Consider the following 21,484-nt stretch of genomic DNA (forward strand, 5'->3'; position numbering starts at 1 on the left):
TCCTATGTGTCTTTTATCTATGCTTTAATGGTAACACTTGACTACAAATGGGTTGCAAGTGCTTTAGGGCTTCAAAGTTTGCACTCACTAAAGAGAAAACTTTTATTAATCAGGGTTCAGTTATTTTTTTTTTTGGGGGGGGGGGGGGAAGAAAGATTTCTGTCAGCACAGTAATAGCATTCCAAGCCCCCTGCACATGGGAATTCTACTTCTCACAACTCTCAACTGGCTCATAAAATGTAGAGGCATGGTTTGCTGTGACTACAAAGTAAAAGACTTTGGAGAAAGGAGTGAGAAAACTGGACACTGTCATAAGCATCTGTGGAACAGTGGGAATTTATGGAAAGTTTGTCAGTAGTAGCCCTATCAAAGCCTCTCCATGGGAGCACTATTAAATTAATAGCACATTCAGATTAACTGGCACTTTTCTGGCAATATATTTTTTATGGCTCGACAGGTATATGTTAATACAAAACCCTGGTTAACAGGGATATTCCTATACTGGAGACTTTTTTTGGGGGGTCAAAGACATGTCCTAAATCAATTGTCTACCAGGCTAAAATAGATACACAGCACTAATACTCAGCCTCACCCATGGTCCCAAAACACCCGGCTGTATCTGCTGAAATTATCCATAGTGAAATATTTAACAATGCTGCTATTGAAATTGTTGACATTAAGCACTGGAGAGAATATGGTTGGGCAAGTCACATCTCTTGCACGCTTGGACCACATTCATTCCTGGTATAAATCAACTGACTTCTGTGGAATTAACATCTCTATTTGAATGTCTGTTCTATGCTCTTCCATATAGATTCATATACCATGTGCATCCCCGTAGCATCCTAGTCAGTGTGACCATGTCCTCAGTGGAGTTACACCGGGGATAAATTTGGCCCATTATTTTGATCTGCAGATTCAGGGTATATCTACACTGGAGCTGGAGATGTAATTTCCAGCTCAAGCAGACTGTGTGTGTGTGTGTCTGTGTGTGCAGACTAGCAACCCAAGTACGTACCTTCAGTTTTAGATGGGTCAGCAAAGAAGTAGTGTTGGTATTGTGTGACCCAGCCAGCACCTGATCAATAAACCCCCTAGGTAAATCTCAGGCTAAGTTTAGATAGCACCTAAAAGTTCAGAAACTCATCTGAGCTTTATCTGAATATTAGGACATGCTTTCTAGCAATATTTCTAGTACCTCCAGTTTCTGGTCTGGGTTGCAGCTTCCAGGCTGGATGAGAACCAGCAAATATGAATATTTTTGTAAGATGTTACCTGAACTTTTTCTAGACGCCAAAAGCATTCATTTCAGGGCAAGTTCTAGTCTTAGGGAAACGGTCAGGTTGGTGTTTATGAAATCCATGCCAGTTTGCCTATTCTTAGAGCTACACTCTGACTTTAAGCCCCTGCCACAGTTAGTGGGGGTAAGTGTGAGCTGGGTGGGCACCGGCAACAGCTCTCAGCAGAAGCATTGTGCTGTTACCAGTTACAGCAGTGTAATGCCGTTGACTTGAATGGATTAACTCGGTTTACAACCCCTGTGAGCGGATAATCAGGCCCATCGTTTGCGCAGAAGGAACACCGCCTGTAGGCTGGAACAGAAACTTCCCCCCCCAATACATTTCCTGGACATCTCCTTTCCTAGCCCAGCTAATCCATACCAGTAACTGAGTGACATCATGGACTGAGGAGAGAGGTGCCAAAAAGCAGATTTATTCTTCCCCCGGAGATGTCACCTCTCCTTTTATCAGGTTACCCTGAAGCCTGCTTTCCACTCCATGACATCACCCTTCTCCCTGCCCAAGTGCATTTCCATCAGCAATGGGAAATGCCATCAGCCATTTCAGTCCTGGAAAAGCTGGATAATCTGTTCTCTTGCCTTTTACTGGGCCAACACAGTTCTGATCCACATTTTCAAGCCCATAGGTCTTGTGTCACATAGTGATTGACAGATTGCTTTAATAAATGTGCTTCACCACATACCTGACTTGTTTGCCTTCATTTGTCTGACCTCTCCGTCTCCATAGACACAACTTTCCCCACGAGCTTATTGCATGATCTGTAACTAGCATAGGCCCATTGCTCTCCCAGAAGCAATCCTCAAAACAGGAAGCACCTGGGTGTTCTCTATTTATGGGGCAGGTGGAGAAGAAACAGAGTCAGTGGCTGCTGTAAGTGAAAATACAGAATTAACCAGCACCCAGGTTTATGGTGGGAGTGTGTTTTATTAATCAAGAAAATACATTACTTTGCCATGGTGCTTATACACCTTTCAACTTGCATCTACAAAATCAGAGACACTGTCTACCATTTACAGCAAGGAAAGAAAAAAAATCTCTTATGTAAAGTTAAAATACTAAGTTCGGGTTTAAATAAACCTCACAGGTATTTTTGAATTTTGGGGATTATTTCAACCAAAGTAAAGGTACATTGTAAACGCAGTGCAAAGGTGATGCGAGGGGTGGGGTTGCCAATGTAACTTGCAGTTTATCAAGGTAAGACAAGACAAACAAACTGGAGCTAGGGAGGCTGAGCTTTAGCTTATCATAAATTGTAGTCATGTGATGCCAAACTCTTGCTAATGCTTAGACAAGACTAAGGCTTTTACATGGCCTTTCATGCTCCTAGAACCTCAAGGCATTTTATCATCAAGAGGACCCCAGACTCATGGCTGGCGTACAACATGGGCCATCAAATAGAATAGTATATTTCACCTATACAACTCATGTTTAAACACTTTTTTAATTAATTGGGTATAATAAATTACTGTTTTCACAGAAAATAAGGTCTTTGTTGCTGAGCTGCTTGAAAGCATTCTTGCTATAATTAATGACCATTTACATAGCAACATAACACTTTACACAATGGAGAATACCACCCAATTCTCTTCTCCAAAGAGGTTACAGTCTAAGGCCCCAATCCCCCAAGGAGCTCTTTTCCTTATTCTAATAAAGTTCCGTTTTCAGTATTTTAAAAAATGACTCAGCAATTCTTTATCATGGTCATATGTCAACACTGACTGCTTGATTTATGCTGCCCACTAATCTCCCTTCTCTAGAATTTATTTTAACACTCCAAAACTTTAAACAGCTTCCAACAGACACCTTTATGAAAAAGCCAGCCTGCCACGAAAGTATGCTACATCTTTGATTGCATATTTGGTCCCCCTTATCCACTGCTGCAATACAAATAAATTGGAGAAAGCTAAATGAGAAGGTTACAAAGGAGAAATGGGATGATATTTGGGAAAGAAAAATATTGACTGAAGATAGGGGAGTAACAGGAGATCCGATAAAAGGTGGAATAATCTTCCAAAGAACGTGAAAGAAGCTCCATTATTCAGATTGGACAAAACACTGGAACTGGAGATAACAATTCCGTAGAAATGAATCACAGTAGGTTTAATCTAATTGATTTCCCCACCCCTCCCCAGTTGTCTGTCAAACAGATAAACCAGTTCTTTGGTGTGTGCTGTTCTAATGTGACAACACTAAATCAGAGAGAAGACAGTGCCTGGATTTGGGGAATGTAGCATCACATAAAACGTAAACCGACCTCTTCCTTCCACTCCCACCATATTAGAAGCAAAGCTTCACAATTAGCGTCACTGAGATTTGTGCAAGTAAATATTTACAGAATCAGGCTCTAGCCAACTCACCATTAAAAACCCTGTGTCCATACCAAGAAAAAAAAAAGGTAGCAATGCAAACTCTGTTTTCTTAGCATGAATGACTCATGTTGAGTCATCTCTGCTTAGGCCAGATAATGGTTCCTCAAACTATATAATGAGTTAAGCTTCACAAATAGAAGGCGCAACCTTCATAGTTAGTTGAGCAGAAGGGCTGAAGTGAATCAAATGGGGGTTTGTTGGCTATAACACCAGATATACAGAAGCTTGTCTGTTTTGAACATTCACTACAGCTGAGCGTGGGGTATTCTTCCCACAACACTGGTCACCTGCTGAGAGTCTGAATTGAATTAGGTTACATTATAATTGGATTTTCCTAAGGCACTGCATTAGCATTTTCCATGATCTCACCCTTATTAGCCAAATCATTAATCAGGAGTTGTCTGCTAGTTAAATTATCTGCTGCTACAGTGTCCGTAAGCCAGCTTCATACCCATGCAGAAACAGCAGCTTCAATGGACACTTGGGCTTTTATGCCACAGGTTTCTAAAAAATCGTGAAAAAATAGTTATTCTCCAGAGAATGGTTAATTTAGGATTTTGGTCATGTCCCTCTTGGTCTGCGTGACCAAAAAGGGCGGGATTTGTCTCCTTGAATGCAAAAAACAAAGCGGTTGGAGGAATTAATTTAATTGCAGAGAAATCCTTTCCCAGGGATTGTTTTCCATTGGGTCTGAATTCAAATGCTGAAAACATTTAATCCAGGAAGGTTATCATTTTAATGCAAAAGTCTTTGTACATTAATGGGAATAAAAATGGATTGTTATTAATGTGGGAATTATCCTGCATATGGCTGTGAGGGCTGGTAGGTCCACTTGAAAACTCTGCCTTGGTACAATTTAGGGAAGTGTGGTGTGAAATTAGACTCACACTAAGAAATGTCTACTGATTTAGCAAGAACATCCATTAGACTTTTCATGTGACCTAATGTTTAAGGCACAAGACTTACCCCTATGTAAGGCAGAGCCCCAACAGGCTGTGGCAGAATCCCTACAAGAACTGTCCTACTAAATATATGAAGGGAAAGAGCAGTAATACTGTGAGCAGATTACATCATGCAGTATTTGCCAAACATCTGTCATGCTGATTTCCTATAACGTTTCATGGTTTAAATAGAACTATTCTATCTAAAATGTAATTGTGTTCTCAAATTAAAGGTCGGACAATTATGTTTAGCATTATTAATTACTAAAATCCTCTATAAGTAGAAACTTGTTTTCACGATCAGTATAAATCAGTGGAATATGTCCATTAATATTCCATTTACACAAATATATGCACAAACACAGAATTATGATCATATCCTTTGCAGGCTTTAGGCCCAAGCTTTCTGCTATAGAAATAAATGGAAGAATTGACCATAACTTAAATGGGAGCAGGTTCAGTGTCTACCATGGAAAATTCAACAACATATGACACAATTAGTTATTATGCAAATGTTGTTAAAAAGTAGGGTTGCCATTTTCATCAACCTATTATTAATAATAATCATGTTTATTACAGAAGTGCACTAAAAATGCGGCTCCTTCCTACTAGGCACTGTATAAACACAGAGTAGCAGACAGCCGCTTCGCTGAAGAGCTATCAGTCCAATAAATATATATATGCAGCGAAATGAGTGCAGAATTCAAAATGGCAGAACAAATAATTTTCAGAAATTAAATAAAATGGATTGTGATTCTCACACAAGATCACAATATTAATGTGCTTAAACATTTTATATTCAAATCGGATGCAGCATCCTCTTAATCCACAGCAGTAGTTAAATGTTGTATCATAAGATGTTTCTATAGATCCCTGTAGCCAGTATGTGCAGCATCTTCCACAAAAGGAAGGGAAGGGAGTGGTGTTTCCACAGATAATTTAACCAGTTCTTGAAGATCACATCTGTGAAGGATCTATCTGTGTCTCCATCATCACTCCCACCCTCATCCCCACAGGGATTTCACCAGGTACAAATAACATGCACTGGAGACAAAAGGAGTTATAGGCAAAAAACAATGAACAATAAAGTTACAAGGAAACATCAGGCTAGCTCCCAGTCTTTCACAGTATGGGAGCATGTGTAATATATCTGCACTTCTCTAGGTCGTATGCTTTCAGTGATGGACTTCTTTCTCTGAGGAAGTATCTGCAAGTAAATTAATACAAAATGTTTTAAAATTAAAAATACTAACCCGCTTGTGATTAATTTCCCTTTTTCTTACTTGATTTTTTCCCTTGAAGAATTGAAGTTCCATATAATCAAAAGCTTACAGTCCCCACAAGTATACAATAAACGAAAAGAGAAACAAGATGGGTTAGGAATGCCATTATTTTAAACAGTGGTCAGTGGTTACCATCTCAGAGTCAATTGTAACCTCTCTCAAATACCAGCTGCAAAAGTATATGTTAGGACCTATATGCCACAGCCTTGCACCTAGAGTAGTCTTTTACACTTCTGCAAAGTGGGAATAAAATGTGTCAATTCTCATTCGGCAGAGGTTTACGTCCACTTTGCAGAAGTGTAAAAGACTACACAAGGTACAAGGCAGTGACAAATCTAGTAGTATTAACTCTTAGCACATCTGTGGTTCAAGCATATGTCTATGATAGTAACGCAAATGAGAGTGGACAAAATGTCACCACAGAAAGGAAAATACATGATTGCCACTATAAACACATACATCCTTTCTGAAGAAGTTTCAGCAGAAGTTCCTGAAATGTTGTAACATGTTGCTAGGAAGACCGTGAAAAAGCATGCAGTACATCACTTACAAGCAAATAATTAAAACAACAATAGGAAATACTTCCAAGAGTATTCTGCATTCTGACTATATCAGAGGGAATAATGTACTGCTCCAACATGTTACATCCGTCATTTACTTCTGAAATTTACGGTACTAATGACATCCAAATGCAGTTAGTCCTGTACTCAGAAGCCAATCACAAAACCTACCAGCCCTTTGGTTCCCAATTGAGGGAAGAATTTGGATGAACATGCTGAGAAGAGGAAATTAAATCCAAAGGTCCATATCTGTGGCAGGAGATGAAGAGACAACATTGCTGGAATGCCAGGTTTTCATAATAGAACTTTGTCTGTAACATCTACAGCTAGAAGCCAATTTATTACAGAGACATAAAGTAAGTGATGAGTATAAGATAGCTAACAATTAGATGATGAATATTTCTCCATCTGTGAAGGTATATATGTAGTGTCTATTCAGCTGACATGCCACGTGGATTACACATCCTCACACCTGGAAGGATCACCTCACCTTTGATCATAGTACTATTACAATGACACACCCACACAATTAGAAATAGCAGCAGAATTTACAATGCAATCAATGACTCATGGTAAGTTTCTGAAAAAGGTCTACTTAGGCCTAATTCTACATTGTCTAGAAGGCAGGTAGACTGCTGTGCTGGCCTGGGGCCTCCTCACACCTGACAATGCAAGATCATGACCAGAGAGATATTTTCTTCCCTTATTTTTTCTTACTGCGGACATTTGCCTAAACATACAATCCTGTGGCTAGATTCTGATCTCAGTTACACTGATGTAAATCAGTGTTACTCCAAATCTGTATTTGTACAGAGAGCTGAATCCCAAGGCATAACATTGTAGCATCAGCACTGACTGTTATAGAAATGAATGTGTCACAAGAAGGAATGATATTTTCAGGTAAGAAGCAAGCAGTAGGACCGATTCTCCATGGCCCGGGGTCTTTTGTAGTCATTTACACCCATTCAAATGAACGGAAAACCCTACCAAATCGGAATGGTAGCATTTTACACCTATTTTGCACAGGTATAAATAACTATACAAGGTACAAGGCAATGAGGAGTTCAGTCTACTGTTTTCATGTTAATATCCTCAGTAATAAAAAAGGAAAGGGTAAAAAACCAAGATAATGTTATAAGCAGAATTATTTCTAAAAAAAAGATTTTTCAAAGGTGCCTGTCAAGTGTCAGTATCTGTAACTTTTTAAAACGTTATTGAAAAAATTAAAGTGGGAGAGGTAGATTCTCTGTGCTTCATGCAGAATTGAGGTGGTGATGGCCTCAATCCACCTTTGGTCTCCCCAGATCCTAATAACTGTTGGGGACCACTTCAGTTCCTGCCATAAATTAGAACAGCATAGAGGTGTCCCCCAAAGGGACAGTCCAGCAGTTGAGAATCAGCCAAGTGCAAGGGCATTCCAGGTAGTTCCCTCCACAGATGGTCAGGGATGGGGTGATATTCAGCTGCCACAATTTAAGAATTACCTTTAAACAAGAAGAATCCCTTGATAAACTGGTTCATTTGGCTTTCTGGCTGCTTTGCAGCAGTGCCAAGCAATTGGCATCGGAGTTTAAATCTGGCCTACAGTAGTTTGTGTTTCAAAAATGCACTACAGTGAAAACAGACGAAGGGAACTGGGCCCTCGCTTAAGCACGAATAGCGTGTTTTTGATAGACTCAAGTAATAAACACAGTACTTTCAAAGTTGTTGCATCTACATTAGTGAACAAATACCATGGAACTAATTTTGCATCTCCCTCAGATAATGTATGAGAAAGAAGGAATTTCCCCATGGCAAATGAACGTTTCATGAAACCAACAGGAAAGAATCTAATTAATTAACATCTGTGTATTGACAGTACCAGAATTACCACTGCCATATGAACTCACAATGTAAACCAGAGAAAACCACGTTACTATAAAATGCCTTGATATCTTCCCAATGTCTTCAATCTAATTTAATATTAGCTTATCAATGCATCTGAAGCTATTTAAAATAGCTGGGACCATTTATTGACAGCAAAAGCAGGAAATGAGTACATACTGGAACATCCTATTGCGGAGGTAGGCTGTTAGCGTTTAAAGCCATACTACTGTTTAAATTTCATCTCATATTTTCTCAGCGGTCATCTCCAACTGGTATTCAGCTGAAACAATATGGCATTTTCTATGATCTTAAGTTGAAGGTGGATTTTGAAACCAAAATTAGAAAATGAAAACTTCTGCTGTTTCAGGGAACAGAAATTGTAGGTCATCCTGAGTGTGTTGATGGTTTGCATTATAGTGGGAGAAAGGATTATTTGAGCATAATTTCTAAAAATGTTTGAAAGAACTAAACATGGGCTAAACATGAGCTAAATTGTCAAATCCTTAGTTTCCCATGCGAAGACCAGCTCATGAATACATCCTGGTTTGCTGAAAAAGCTTCAAGCTTTATAAAGGCCAACTTTGAAATACTTGTGCAGTTTCAAATATGCATGCATGTAAACACACCTTGGGCCCATCAATAATTTCCCATCAAAACTGGTTTCAGCACTTTCCATGGAAAGTGTTGAGTTTTCAGGTTTTCATTTTTTCTCTGAAAAGTTGTAATTTTCAACAGAAAAAAAATCCATTCTCCCACCAGCTCTAATTATAACATTAGTTGCAGAAGAATGTGTATGTTAAAGGCAAAACTGGCTGCTGAGAATGAGAGGTGGCACTGCACTAGGGGTACCTGGACACATCTTGCCTCGAGAGATGTTCAGGTGTCCTGCCACATTTGTGAAATGGTTCCACAGGCTGAGCTCTGCTTACCCCATCTTGGCCTACTTAGCAGCATTAGCTAACCACTCCCATTCTTCCTAGGGTCTTGCAACTAAATCAGTACTGCCCGTTGAGCAGGGAGTTAGATGAGGAAGGACTGTTTTATCCTCTTCCTGTGCACTAAGTCAGGCATCATTTGACCCCAAACTAAAATATATAATGAATATATAAACATTAGGACTAAGAGCTCCAGTACTTAGATCAGGGGTTTTGAAGGGATAAGTGTGCTTCTTCAATATATCTGCTGGGGGACCACTAGTTATTTCTGCCAAAATCAAAAGAAACCCAAGATGCATCTTGGGAGCAAAAGAGACAACACATGCCAGCAGCAAGGACATGTGAGCTCCGAGCAATAAATCTCTTTTCCAGAGAAATCTTTATGAAAAGAGGGTGCAGGGAAAGTCTCCAAAACCATTTTTTTTTCCAAACCATCTTTTCAATTTTGCACAATTAGATGAGGAAAGAAGCCAGTTCCACCTGCTAAATAAACTGAAAGTAAGTACACTTGCTGGAATTCTTTATCCTTTGCCCCTAAAGCAAATAAAAACAAATTCCAAGAACACTGAGTGTTATAGCACATAAAGTAGGTTTGGGAACTGGTGCCCCACAAGGGAAGCATGAACATGAGAGCAAGGCTAGATTGCAAGAAAGTGAGGAAAGCCTCAGACTTGAGATCTAGCAAAAATCCAGACACAAAGTAAAAGAGGAGGGGCCAGGTTCAGCCCTGCAGAAAGCAAGTGCAGCTCCATTAGAGTCAAGCCACTGCTATGCTTGCAGGCCCTTGTTCTCATGGGAGACTTCAATCACGCTGATACCTGCTGGGAGAGCAATATAACAGTGCACAGACAATCCAAGAAGTTTTTGGAAAGTGTAGGGACAATTTCCTCGTGCAAGTGCTGGAGGAACCAACTAAGGGCAGAGCTCCTCTTGACCTGCTGCTCACAAACCGGGAAGAATTAGTTGGGGAAGCTAAAGTGGATGGGAACCTGGGAGGCAGTGACCATGAGATGGTCGAGTTCAGGATCCTGACACAAGGAAGAAAGGAGAGCCGCAGAATACGGACCCTGGACTTCAGAAAAGCAGACTTTGACCCCCTCAGGGAACTAATGAGCAGGATCCCCTGGGAGAATAACAAGAGGGGGAAATGAGTTCAGGAGAGCTGGCTGTATTTTAAAGAATCCTTATTGAGGTTACAGGAACAAACCATCCCGATGTGTAGAAAGAATAGTAAATATGGCAGGTGACCAGCTTGGCTTAACAGTGAAATCCTTGCTGACCTTAAACACCCAAAAGAAGCTTACAAGAAGTGGAAGATTGGACAAATGACCAGGGAGGAGTATAAAAATATTGCTCAGGCATGCAGGAGTGAAATCAGGAAGGCCAAATCACACCTGGAGTTGCAGCTAGCAAGAGATGTTAAGAGTAACAAGAAGGGTTTCTTCAGGTATGTTAGCAACAAGAAGAAAGTCAAGGAAAGTGTGGGCCCCTTACTGAATAAGGGAGGCAACCTAGTGACAGAGGATGTGGAAAAAGCTAATGTACTCAATGATTTTTTGCCTCTGTCTTCACGAACAAGGTCAGCTCGCAGACTACTGCACTGGGCAGCACAGCATGGGGAGGTGACGACCAGCCCTCTGTGGAGAAAGAAGTGATTCGGGACTATTTAGAAAAGCTGGCTGAGCACAAGTCCATGAGGCCGGATGCGCTGTATTCAAGAGTGCTAAAGGAGTTGGCGGATGTGATTGCAGAGCCACTGGCCATTATCTTTGAAAATTCATGGCGATCGGGGGAAGTCCCGGACGACTGGAAAAAGGCTAATGTAGTGCCCATCTTTAAAAAAGGGGAGGAGGAGGATCTGGGGAACTACAGATCAGTCAGCCTCACCTCAATCCCTGAAAAAATCATGGAGCAGGTCCTCAAGGAATCAATTCTGAAGTACTTAGAGGAGAGGAAAGTGATCAGGAACAGTCAGCATGGATTCACCAAGGGCAACTCGTGCCTGGCTAATCTAATTGCCTTCTATGACGAGATAACTGGCTCTGTGGATGAGGGGAAAGCAGTGGACGTGTTATTCCTTGACTTTAGCAAAGTTTTGATACGGTCTCCCATAGTATTCTTGCCAGCAAGTTAAAGAAGTATGGGCTGGATGAATGGACTATAAGGTGGATAGAAATCTGGCTAGATCATCAGGCTCAACGGGTAGCGATCAATGGCTTCATGTCTAGCTGGCAGCCGGTATCAAGCGGAGTGCCCCAAGGGTCAGTCCTGGGGCTGGTTTTGTTCAGTATCTTCATTAATGATCTGGAGGACGGCGTGGACTGCATCCTCAGCAAGTCTGCAGATGACACTAAACTGAGAGGAGTGCTAGATATGCTGCAGGGTAGGGATAGGATACAGAGGGACCTAGACAAATTCGAGGATTGGGTCAAAAGAAATCAGTTGAGGTTCAACAAAGACAAGTGCAGAGTCCTGCACTTAGGACAGAAGAATCCCATGCACTGCTACAGACTAGGGACCGAATGGCTAGGCAGCAATTCTGCAGAAAAGGACCTAGGGGTTACAGTGGACGAGAAGCTGGATATAAGTCAACAGTGTGCCCTTATTGCCAAGAAGGCTAACGGCATTTTGGGCTGTATAAGTAGGGGCATTGCCAGCAGATCGAGGGACGTGATCGTTCCCCTCTATTTGACATTGGTGAGGCCTCATCTAGTGTACTGTGTCCAGTTTTGGGCCCCCCACTACAAGAAGGATGTGGAAAAATTGGAAAGCGTCCAACGGAGGGCAACAAAAATGATTAGGGGACTGAACACATGACTTATGAGGAGAGGCTGAGGGAACTGGGATTGTTTAGTGTGCAGAAGAGAAGAATGAGGGGAGATTTGATAGCTGCTTTCAACTACCTGAAAGGGGGTTCCAAGGTGATGGATCTAGACTGTTCTCAGTGGTAGCAGATGACAGAACAAGAAGTAATGGTCTCAAGTTGCAGTGGGGGAGGTTTAGGTTGGATATTAGGAAAAAACGTTTTCACTAGGAGGGTGGTGAATCACTGGAATGCGTTACCTAGGGAGGTGGTGGAATCTCCTTCCTTTGAGGTTTTTAAGGTCAGGCTTGATAAAGCCCTGGCTGGGATGATTTAGTTGGGGATTGGACTAGATGACCTCCTGAGGTCCCTTCCAACCCTGATATTCTATGATTCTATGAATATTGTGTGTTGTTTCTGCTCCCTTCCATCTCCCCTGCACACTGTCCTTCCCTGTACTCAAAGCTGTCCCCTCCTCCACCTTTATATATTGCCCTTTTCCCTCTTTCAACCAACTAATTTATTTCCCCTCCAGTTTTTCCCCATCTATGGCATCTGCATTATCAGGAGGAGAAAGATGCACAGGCCTAAAGAGGAGGTAAGTTGCAGAGCAGGCCAGCTCTCTCTTCCTACCAATACTCCCAGTCCCCATCCTTTCCACTTTCGTCTAGTCACCCTGCTTTTCTTACTCTGCTCTGGAGACTGGCTTTTGGATCAGAGGCTCTTATTAAATGGTCTCTTGCTGGCAGCCTGATCTCGTATTGCCCGCTTTCTGGGCATAGGCTGCTAAAGGCATGTCTCTGCAGGCACAGAACACAGCACACAAAAGAGGAAGAGCTGTGCTCTGCAATCACCCACATTTATTTATGCCCTCAGACAAAATGAGCTGCACTAAGGCATTTTAATAAGATACAATGTGCACCTTTATGGCTATGAATGGGAAGAAGAAAATCTTACGGTCTTAGAACCAATAAACATGAGTGCAGCCCAGACCTTTCCACTTGCAACTAGCTGTTTTAATACTCCTGGATTCAGTTTGGATCCCACTGGTAAGACCCTTGGAGGTTAATCACGTAGGTTCCTGTGGACATAGAGCATGTTTCCTCCCAAAGGGCACATGCATGGCCGCATGACTTTACCCTGGGGTACAGCCTGATGTTTCTTACCAGACCACTAGCAGCAATAAGGGGTGCCTTTAAGAAATGCTACCCTGCAAATGTGCAAGGGCTTGGAATACACTGATTCATTAAACACACCATAAAAGGGGAAACACATTTAATGTACATTTTTAAAATTAGGCTTCAAGTGGTTAAATTGTTCCCATAGCCTGCAGCTAGAGGCAGCCTATGCGGTCTCCTGGCTCCTAAGCTTTTCTGGAGGATACATTTTTCCTAACCTCTAGGGGCCTACTAAAACAATTTCTGGGTGAGTGACTATTTGTTAATATCTAAGTTAAATTCCCTAAAGCTACAGACACAATTTTATAAAGTAACTGGAATGTTCAGTATTAAGTAGACTGAAGTAAAAAAAATACAAACTGACTATACATGCTTACACATAAATACGCCTTATAAACGCACAGGCACTGTTTTGGGAATCTGCAGCACTCTAGTCCAGATCAAATTTTCATGAGACAAGTGAAGTCCTTTGAATAACTGAGGGTGGAGATAATCAGGTATGCTGCTGCAGACTTCAAAATCTGCATTCAGGTTCTCCCAACTAAGTTCAGCTTTCTAAGGCTGACGACAGCTCTCCCAATCATGGCCAGCCAGCTTGGGGCTGCTCTGGGGACAACTGGCTAGGCAAGACAGCTTCATGCACTGAAGCTCTTAAGCATTTAAGGACTAAGGCATATACAGCCAGCCAGCCAACCAACTTCCTCCAGGCCAGCTGGCTCAGTAGGACTAAGCTTTATGTACTGAAGTCCTTAAGGACTGCAGAGCATACAGACGGACTGACAGCTTACCCAAAACCAACTAGTTCAGCAGACTGCAGTAGCATTAAGGAGAAACAGGCACTTTACAGTATTGCCAAATCTGTTATGTGAAACACCTTGTTATGTGAAACAGTTGGGGAATACAATCTCATTAAATAAACAGGACGTTAACGATAAGTGCGGTTCAACAATCAAAGCTCTGTCTGTTTGTAAATCCCCAACCATAAAGTCATATTTCACTGCTGTAATCTCTGCAGAAATTTGAAATACAACTGACATTGGGGCTGTTGTGCTTTTTAAAATGCCACTGCCTTTAGTGTTACAACTCAGGTTTAGCAACAAAAAAAGTAAGACTTTCTAGTTAAACAGAGATGTGAACATTGTTTGTCTTGAACATTACCATTGTTTGTTTTAGTCTGGTTTTGGAGGGAAAGCTTTTTCAAGGAGAAGTGGGTAGGAGAATTTTTTTCCTCTTTAACTCCTTGTTTTCCTATTCCCTTTGCATTTCCCCTCTTCTCTTGTTTTCATTGTTCCTCCCACCCCAGAAAAAGAAAAGAAAAGAAAAATCCCAAAGAGTAGAAACATCAACATTTTCAAAATGGAATGTTTTGATTTTTCAGGTCAAAACCACCTTTCGTTTAGACATTTCCTTCAATTTTATTTAAAAAAACCCCACAAACACAAAACCAAAACAAGCTCGAAATCTAAATAAAACTTTTTGGCTGACCCAAAGTAAAATTTTTTAGACTTTTCAATTTTCCAAACATTGTGAAAAATGTTGGTTTTGGATCAACCTGTAACTTATTCTATTTTCCATTTTTCAGAACCATCACTGAATGGAAAAATCCATTCTTCATGTAGCTCTATTTCGGTGGTTTGTGGATCAGAATCTTATAGTATCTTTCATATCACACTGCCTATAGTCATATTTATACAGAGTACTCACCTATATGACAGAAATCCTTAGTTTGTTTATCAAACACACACATGTAAGGTACAAATTATGTGCAGATATCGAAGCAGTAGCTACAATAAATACTCATTCACAGCTTCATTTTACTTGTGTGAAAGTCATGACATTAAAATATCTGGGTCACATCCTGTAGTTGTTGCTTGAATAAACTTCCTTACTGAAGCAATATTCCCATTGTCACTAAGGGGAAGACTAGAGGATTTGGCTGTATAACTTCAATCCAGTGATAGATTCTTTATGAAACAAAACAAACAAACAAAAAACCTGCCTTGTGATATCACAGACTGATTTGTTGTCTTGTTTATTTTTTTTACGGCGCCATGCTTAAGCACTAATTCAGGAGAAAATCATTAACATTTAATAGCCAGGTTATTACCTAACTGGGCATATATTCAGATAAATGATCCTTCTCAAATTCTAACTACACTATGACTGACTGTACAAACATTATTGTAATTAGAGCTGATCCAAATGGAGAGAAGACAGAGGGGAAAGTTGTGAACATTTCCTAGTTTCCTCAGGTTTCTTCTCCCCGCCACCCCCATTTACTTTTGGAATTTCAAAATTCAAAGTCTTGCCAAAACTCAAAAAAAGTCAATTAACTTTAACTTTAGTCACTCTTTTTATTATTAAAAACCGATTTTACTTAAGTGCACTCAAAATTTGGGACTTCCTTAAGATTAATGGCTAATTTTTGACTTGTAAAAACAAAATATAACCCTCAGAGGCTCAGTGTGGCCCTTTCTAAACTCAACATAATTTCTCTATGTTACAGATTAATTATATACTATGGGCCAAAATGATGTAGCACGTGTTCCTTTAGCTGGGGGTAGAAAAGGAGGGAAAGTGAAAACTCTTTGTACATTTCAACTCATTGAGTTTCCAACTGACTGCCTGTTGAAGGGGATGTCATCGGCCCCTGTCCACCACCAGTGGTGGAACATACAGGGAGCGTGGCTTTAAAACAACATTTTAGACATGGGAAAGTCAGAAGCAAACTCAAAGACATATAAAAGGAGTAATAGGTAGGCACAAGAGGTGTATTCCTCAGACCCTTTAATAGAGACATACTACCATAGAACTGCATCTCCAGTTACTCCCAACCTCCGTTCTCATGTGTTCACAACATGGAGGGCATGGGTATGATACCATCAGCATTCTTTTGTGCAGCAAATTCCCATGGGTTTAAAGGGAAGAAGCCATAAAATAACTCCATCTTCCTGGTGTCTGCCCTGGGCCCAGCATTCCATTCTCTCCCACCCCACCCCACCAGAACCTCAGGCTGCCTCATCTTTAGGGGACTAGTCCATACATTTTAAAGGATAGTACTATTTTCATGTACTGAATCTCTACATATAACTGCTGGAGAAGAAATGGCTATATAGCTTCCCATTTGGATGTTGCAAGATAGCCTCAACAACGACTCCTTATCATCATATACAGTATTCATACATACTACAGAATAATATATATGGTGATACCATGCAATAAGTACCATTATAAATTTAACTTCACAATTCAGGATAGCTTAAGTCACTTGAGAGGTCATCTAGAAGAATGGGGGATTAGAGTACAGCAAGACCCAAAACCCTGGATGACACCAAAATCCCCAAATTGGAGAGGAGGAGAAGTTTCCAAAGAGAAGGGGAAGGAAAAGGGACTTGGAATTCAAAACAATATCCTTTCCCCTGCTCCCCAGCCTAGTATCTATAGTGGTCGGAACCAAAATTCATACACCCACAACTTTGTGTGATTTCAAATCTGGATCCTAATTTTGCATAGAAAGCCTAATCTTTTGTAAATAATTTGTATGCTCATTTGTCTCCAAGAGTCATTAATAATTGATACTGCCTTAGTACCTAGCATCTTTAACCATTCAGACCACAGTTCTAGGCCTCTAGATTCCTGATTTTGTGCATCAGTTGATGTTAACACTGTCTCTGTCACTCAGTCCAATGGGAAGGGTATTTCAATTTGCATCTTTTCTATGGAGTGGGAAAAAAATTCTATGGAGTGGGGAAAAAATTTTGTTAACAGGGATAACTGCTAAAACCTGTTCCATTTCTTACCCTGTTGTTCAACATTATTCTTATTTAGTCTCAACGGGGGCACCCGAAGCTCTAAAGACCAACTCTGAGGATAGCCTTTCTTTAAAGATTATTACTGGGAGTTCAATGAGGCACTTATACAATTCTGTAACATACATTATAAAAAAAGAGATATTTTAAGGATCAAAATGAAGTTGAAACTTATATCATAGATGGGACCCCAGTAGAACCTGCAACTTCGGTTTTGTGTATCATTTGCAGCCTTATAAAGTAGAGCCTTAAAGTAAAGCATGCACTATCTACATATGAAAGTTTACTAAAAAGGCCTCATTAAAAAAGTGAATTCACAGTATGTTCAGTACAGCTGTTGTCTTACCATTTGCCTTGTGCTGCACATCTGGCGGAAACTGGTCCGGAACATACCACTGATACTCTGGCTGCACAGAACAATAAAACATTATTACAGCAATATGGACTTCATAGACACTTCAAACAAAAGAATAGTGCTATGTTAAAAATATAATTATGCTGTGAAGCTTTTTATTAGTCATACAAAAGTAATTTACCAAAAACCAAAAAAAAAACAAACGTAGATTTGACTCTAAATTTCTATTGATTGAGCTTTTCAGCTTTTCTTTTTCTAAAATGTGTTTGAATGCTGTGCACAGTATAAACCTTTCTAAATGCCACAAATCAAAGCCAACATTAGTAACATCAATCAGATTTTCAACAATCTTATGAACACTGTAGATAGGGAGTGAGAAGACAGAGACAAACGAAATGGATCTAAAGACATTATAAACATTTCCATTTTTAACTAGGACCAATGCAAGCAGTTGAGAAGCTAAGAGAATGGTACATTGGACATAGCAGGTGAAGCTGTTCCAATGTGAAGCGTGCAGTTTGTCAGCATTCGTTTTCAACACCCTTCATCTCAAAGGTGTATTCCCCTGTCCTCCCATAGACTTAGATGACTGTATCAATCGCATTAGATAGCATCATGTGCCACCTCGAATATGCTGTAGGACAGGAATTTTTTTTTTTAAAAGACTTTTTCTTCTTTCTACAAGAGGATGATACCAAGATGGGGTCCTGGTCCATAACTTGGGCTCCTAGTCATTATGGTAATACAAACAAACAAGACAATGGTGATATTGCCTGGAAATTCCTCCACATTTTTCATAGGAGAGGGAAATTCATTTCTTTATTTTACATTGCAAAATGTGGTAAATAACTACCAGTCTATTTGAGTCTTAAAGACCATTTTATAAAATTGTTTGTTTTCTAATTACATTAGGACTCAGCTCTTATATACATCTGAGCACTTTCAAAAAACCTTTTAACCTCAGTTGGAGTAGTGTCAGGCTTTCTATCTAGCTTCAGATAGCTAAGGAAGCCTGTGAAATGCAATACATCACCACTCTCAATTAATTAATTGGATGGGAAAATTCTATGGTCCCTGTTTTGCAGAAATACCTCTGGGAAAATTCACATTATCCCCTAAAGAATTCCAATTTATCCATCCTCACTGGGAAGACACTTCACTGATTTCAGTAGGAGTTTTGCCTAAGTTAGAGCTGCAAGATTGGACTCTTGTTATGGACGATGGCTAAGGTCAGTAAAACCTAAATCCTTTTGCAATTATGTAACATTATTCAAGAAGTGACCATAAGCCTAAGGAAAATGAAGTCTCACTACAATTGGAAGCTCTATACTTTACACAAGAATTACTAATTTGAGCCAAAGCACGTATGTACACACTTAACTTTAAGCACATGAACAGTGCCATCGACTTCAAGAAGTTAAGCTTGTGCTTAAGTGCTTTGCTCTATTCAGTTCATAATGCACATGCAATTCTCTAATTCACTACTACTTCTTTTCTCTCTCATATTACAGTCTTGAAAGAAATCCAAGGACAGAAGAGAGAGGTATTTCGAGTCAGACTAAATATAAAAGTTTCCTTAAAAATTTTCAATAGAAACAAAAAATGAGATGCAGAAAAGGTAAACATTCAGAAGCACACAGAGAAAATGCACAGTATTACATTTGTTAAATCAAGACGCTCATTAAATCCTCTCACATTTCTTCTTCACTGAAAATTTCTCAGTGATCTAAATAGCAAAAAGCAACACTATGCTCACATAAGAAAAACATTTCATAGAAACCTCAAAAAATAAGGATGGGAACTTCAAAGCAACAATCAGAAACGGACTGCACCTTCTCAGCACTCCTTTAGGAATGGCAAAATTTATAAACCCAGAGAGTCCTTCTGGTACAATTAGAAACACAGATGATGAAAGCTCAAGGAGGAAAGCCAAAATAATCTGGGACCGAGTCCAAACTGCAGTGAGAAACATTTTACAATATTTCAAACTCTGATAAACACACAGATTAGTGTATTTCTAACACAAAAATGACCTGCTTGCCCACAATTTTCCTCAGATTTCTGAAGTTTGAAAGCATAAAAAACACATTTTGCAAAGTTAAGCTAGAATTGCTGAAATAATTAATACATTTAATATGTAACATTATATGCATAAATATAGGATTTTAAAATTAGTAGGCTCTTTATTTTTTTGTTTAAAGTGTAATGTAATATTGTTTTACAATAAAATAAGCTTGCCTGAAAAATGACATATTTCAAAAATAATTTAGGACCACCTTCTACTACCCTTACTCATGTTGAGTAGTACCTTAGTCCTCAGGTAGTCCCATTTAAAACACAGCTATCCTGGAGCAAGATATTACTAAATATGCATCAAGATGTCAGCATTTGGCTCTTAGGGCTTTATAGCAGAGTTATGTATCTTGCTACTAGTTCATCTCTTTGCACAGAAATGTTTGCATGCTATATAGAGAGGATATGATAGTGCAGTGCTGTATAAAGTCATCCCAATTATGGGATGGCTACATTACTCTTGAATGACAAAACCATACAAGAGTCAAGCAGGTTGTCCAGATAAATATGGTGATTCACTACATACGACAGGAAAATTTGACATTGTATTCAACAAATATTTATTTAGGTCAACTCTTGCTTTCACACAAGTCAAGAAAATAATCACATTGATTTCAACAGGACTAGCGTTTGAACTTTTGTTGTCACTATTATTTATTTTGAATGCCCAGAGACATGCTACGTATCTCACAGAACAATTCATGTTTATGAATACAGGTAAACCATGCTGCACCGTAGAAATGAGACATGACTTGTGATGGGATTCTGAGTTGATCTAAATGATAGTGAAATTCTAATCAAACTTCCTGCGTAAAATTTATTTTCAATAATATTAGATATTTTCTAATTAAATCACATGTAAAATAATCCCCTTTCCCTTTAGGAACATTATATATAAAATGCATTTATAAAGGTTTTAATTATTTCTCTCTATTCAGAGAAAGCATAAATTGTACAAAACCTATAAGGGTCAGTTTTAATGGTAAAATTCAGACTGAAATCTAGTTGGTGAGATATGTAAGTATGTCAGAGATCTACTCAGGAAGCACTTGAGACGAAGCAGAAGCAGGGGAGAAAAGATGTCTTTTAGCCTTTGGGTCCTGCAGAGACTGATCTCGCCCTCAGCGCCATTCAGAGCACACTCAAGAAATGGAGAGAAATCCCTGCAAGGACTTTCCCTTCCCTTTAGCCCACTTCTGCAGATTTTCCCAAGGAGGCAGGAAAGTGGGACCAGAGTTACAAATTTAACATGAAAAATTATAGGAGAAAACAGAAACATCAAAGGGAGAGAAAAGACTTTTTCAGATGAGGGTTGAAAAGAAGTGTGGAATCAAAGGCCAGTCTAGATTTCACAAAAGGTGACAGAGCAGGACTTATTAAATGAAGACTGGGGATTTGTGTGGAGAGAGGCAGGGAGAGAGATTGAGCAGAGATCAGGCACAAGGCTGGTTCAAGTCCATGGACAGCTTTGAAAACACAGAGGAAAAATTTCATCTGGATCCTGAAATGGATTGAGAGACAATCAAGCTCATTGAAGAAGAGGGTAGAATGAATCACTGAAAGGATCACAGTACTCATGTAAGGTTGCCATGTTTTAAGATCTACAAAATGATAACTGACAGAAGTCCAACTCACAGGGTGCTGTTGCTGATCATACATGCCCCTTGATGCCATGTGTACTCGAGGGTCTTGGTAGTGGAGAACTAATCCACAGTTTCCATAATTAACACAAGATGGAAGGAACATCTGAGGTGGGAAGCAGCACCTCTCAGATGGCACAGGGAGGTCTTTTGTCTGTAGGAAAAACATTTTTTTTAAACCATGCTACTAGCCGCACATGTGGATCAAACAGAATGCCAATACAAATTAACCACTGAACACTAATAGCGAAGAAGGGTCCAGACCCATAATTGGCTACAAGACTTCTAATTTAACCTATTCTGAATGTTGATGAACAAATAAATCTCTCCTGATACAGCATCTTCCGCACACCCTGCCAAGCACCACTGAA

General features: G+C 39.8%; 1 protein-coding gene across 1 annotated transcript in view; it reads right to left on the bottom strand.

Moving 5' to 3' along the window:
• Nucleotides 1-2,211: 2,211 nt before the first annotated feature.
• The window catches only part of TNIP3 (TNFAIP3 interacting protein 3), a 76,454-nt gene continuing 57,181 nt past the window's right edge, over nucleotides 2,212-21,484 (bottom strand). The window contains exons 12-14 of the mRNA XM_077814770.1: nucleotides 21,109-21,267; nucleotides 17,392-17,452; nucleotides 2,212-5,818 (exon numbers count right to left, since the gene is read on the bottom strand). Of these exons, the coding sequence (XP_077670896.1) occupies nucleotides 5,787-5,818; nucleotides 17,392-17,452; nucleotides 21,109-21,267 (252 nt within the window). The 3' untranslated portion in view covers nucleotides 2,212-5,786. The remainder of the gene's footprint in view (nucleotides 5,819-17,391; nucleotides 17,453-21,108; nucleotides 21,268-21,484) is intronic.

This window comes from Eretmochelys imbricata, chromosome 4, assembly GCF_965152235.1.
Source record: "Eretmochelys imbricata isolate rEreImb1 chromosome 4, rEreImb1.hap1, whole genome shotgun sequence".
NCBI lineage: Eukaryota > Metazoa > Chordata > Testudines > Cheloniidae > Eretmochelys > Eretmochelys imbricata.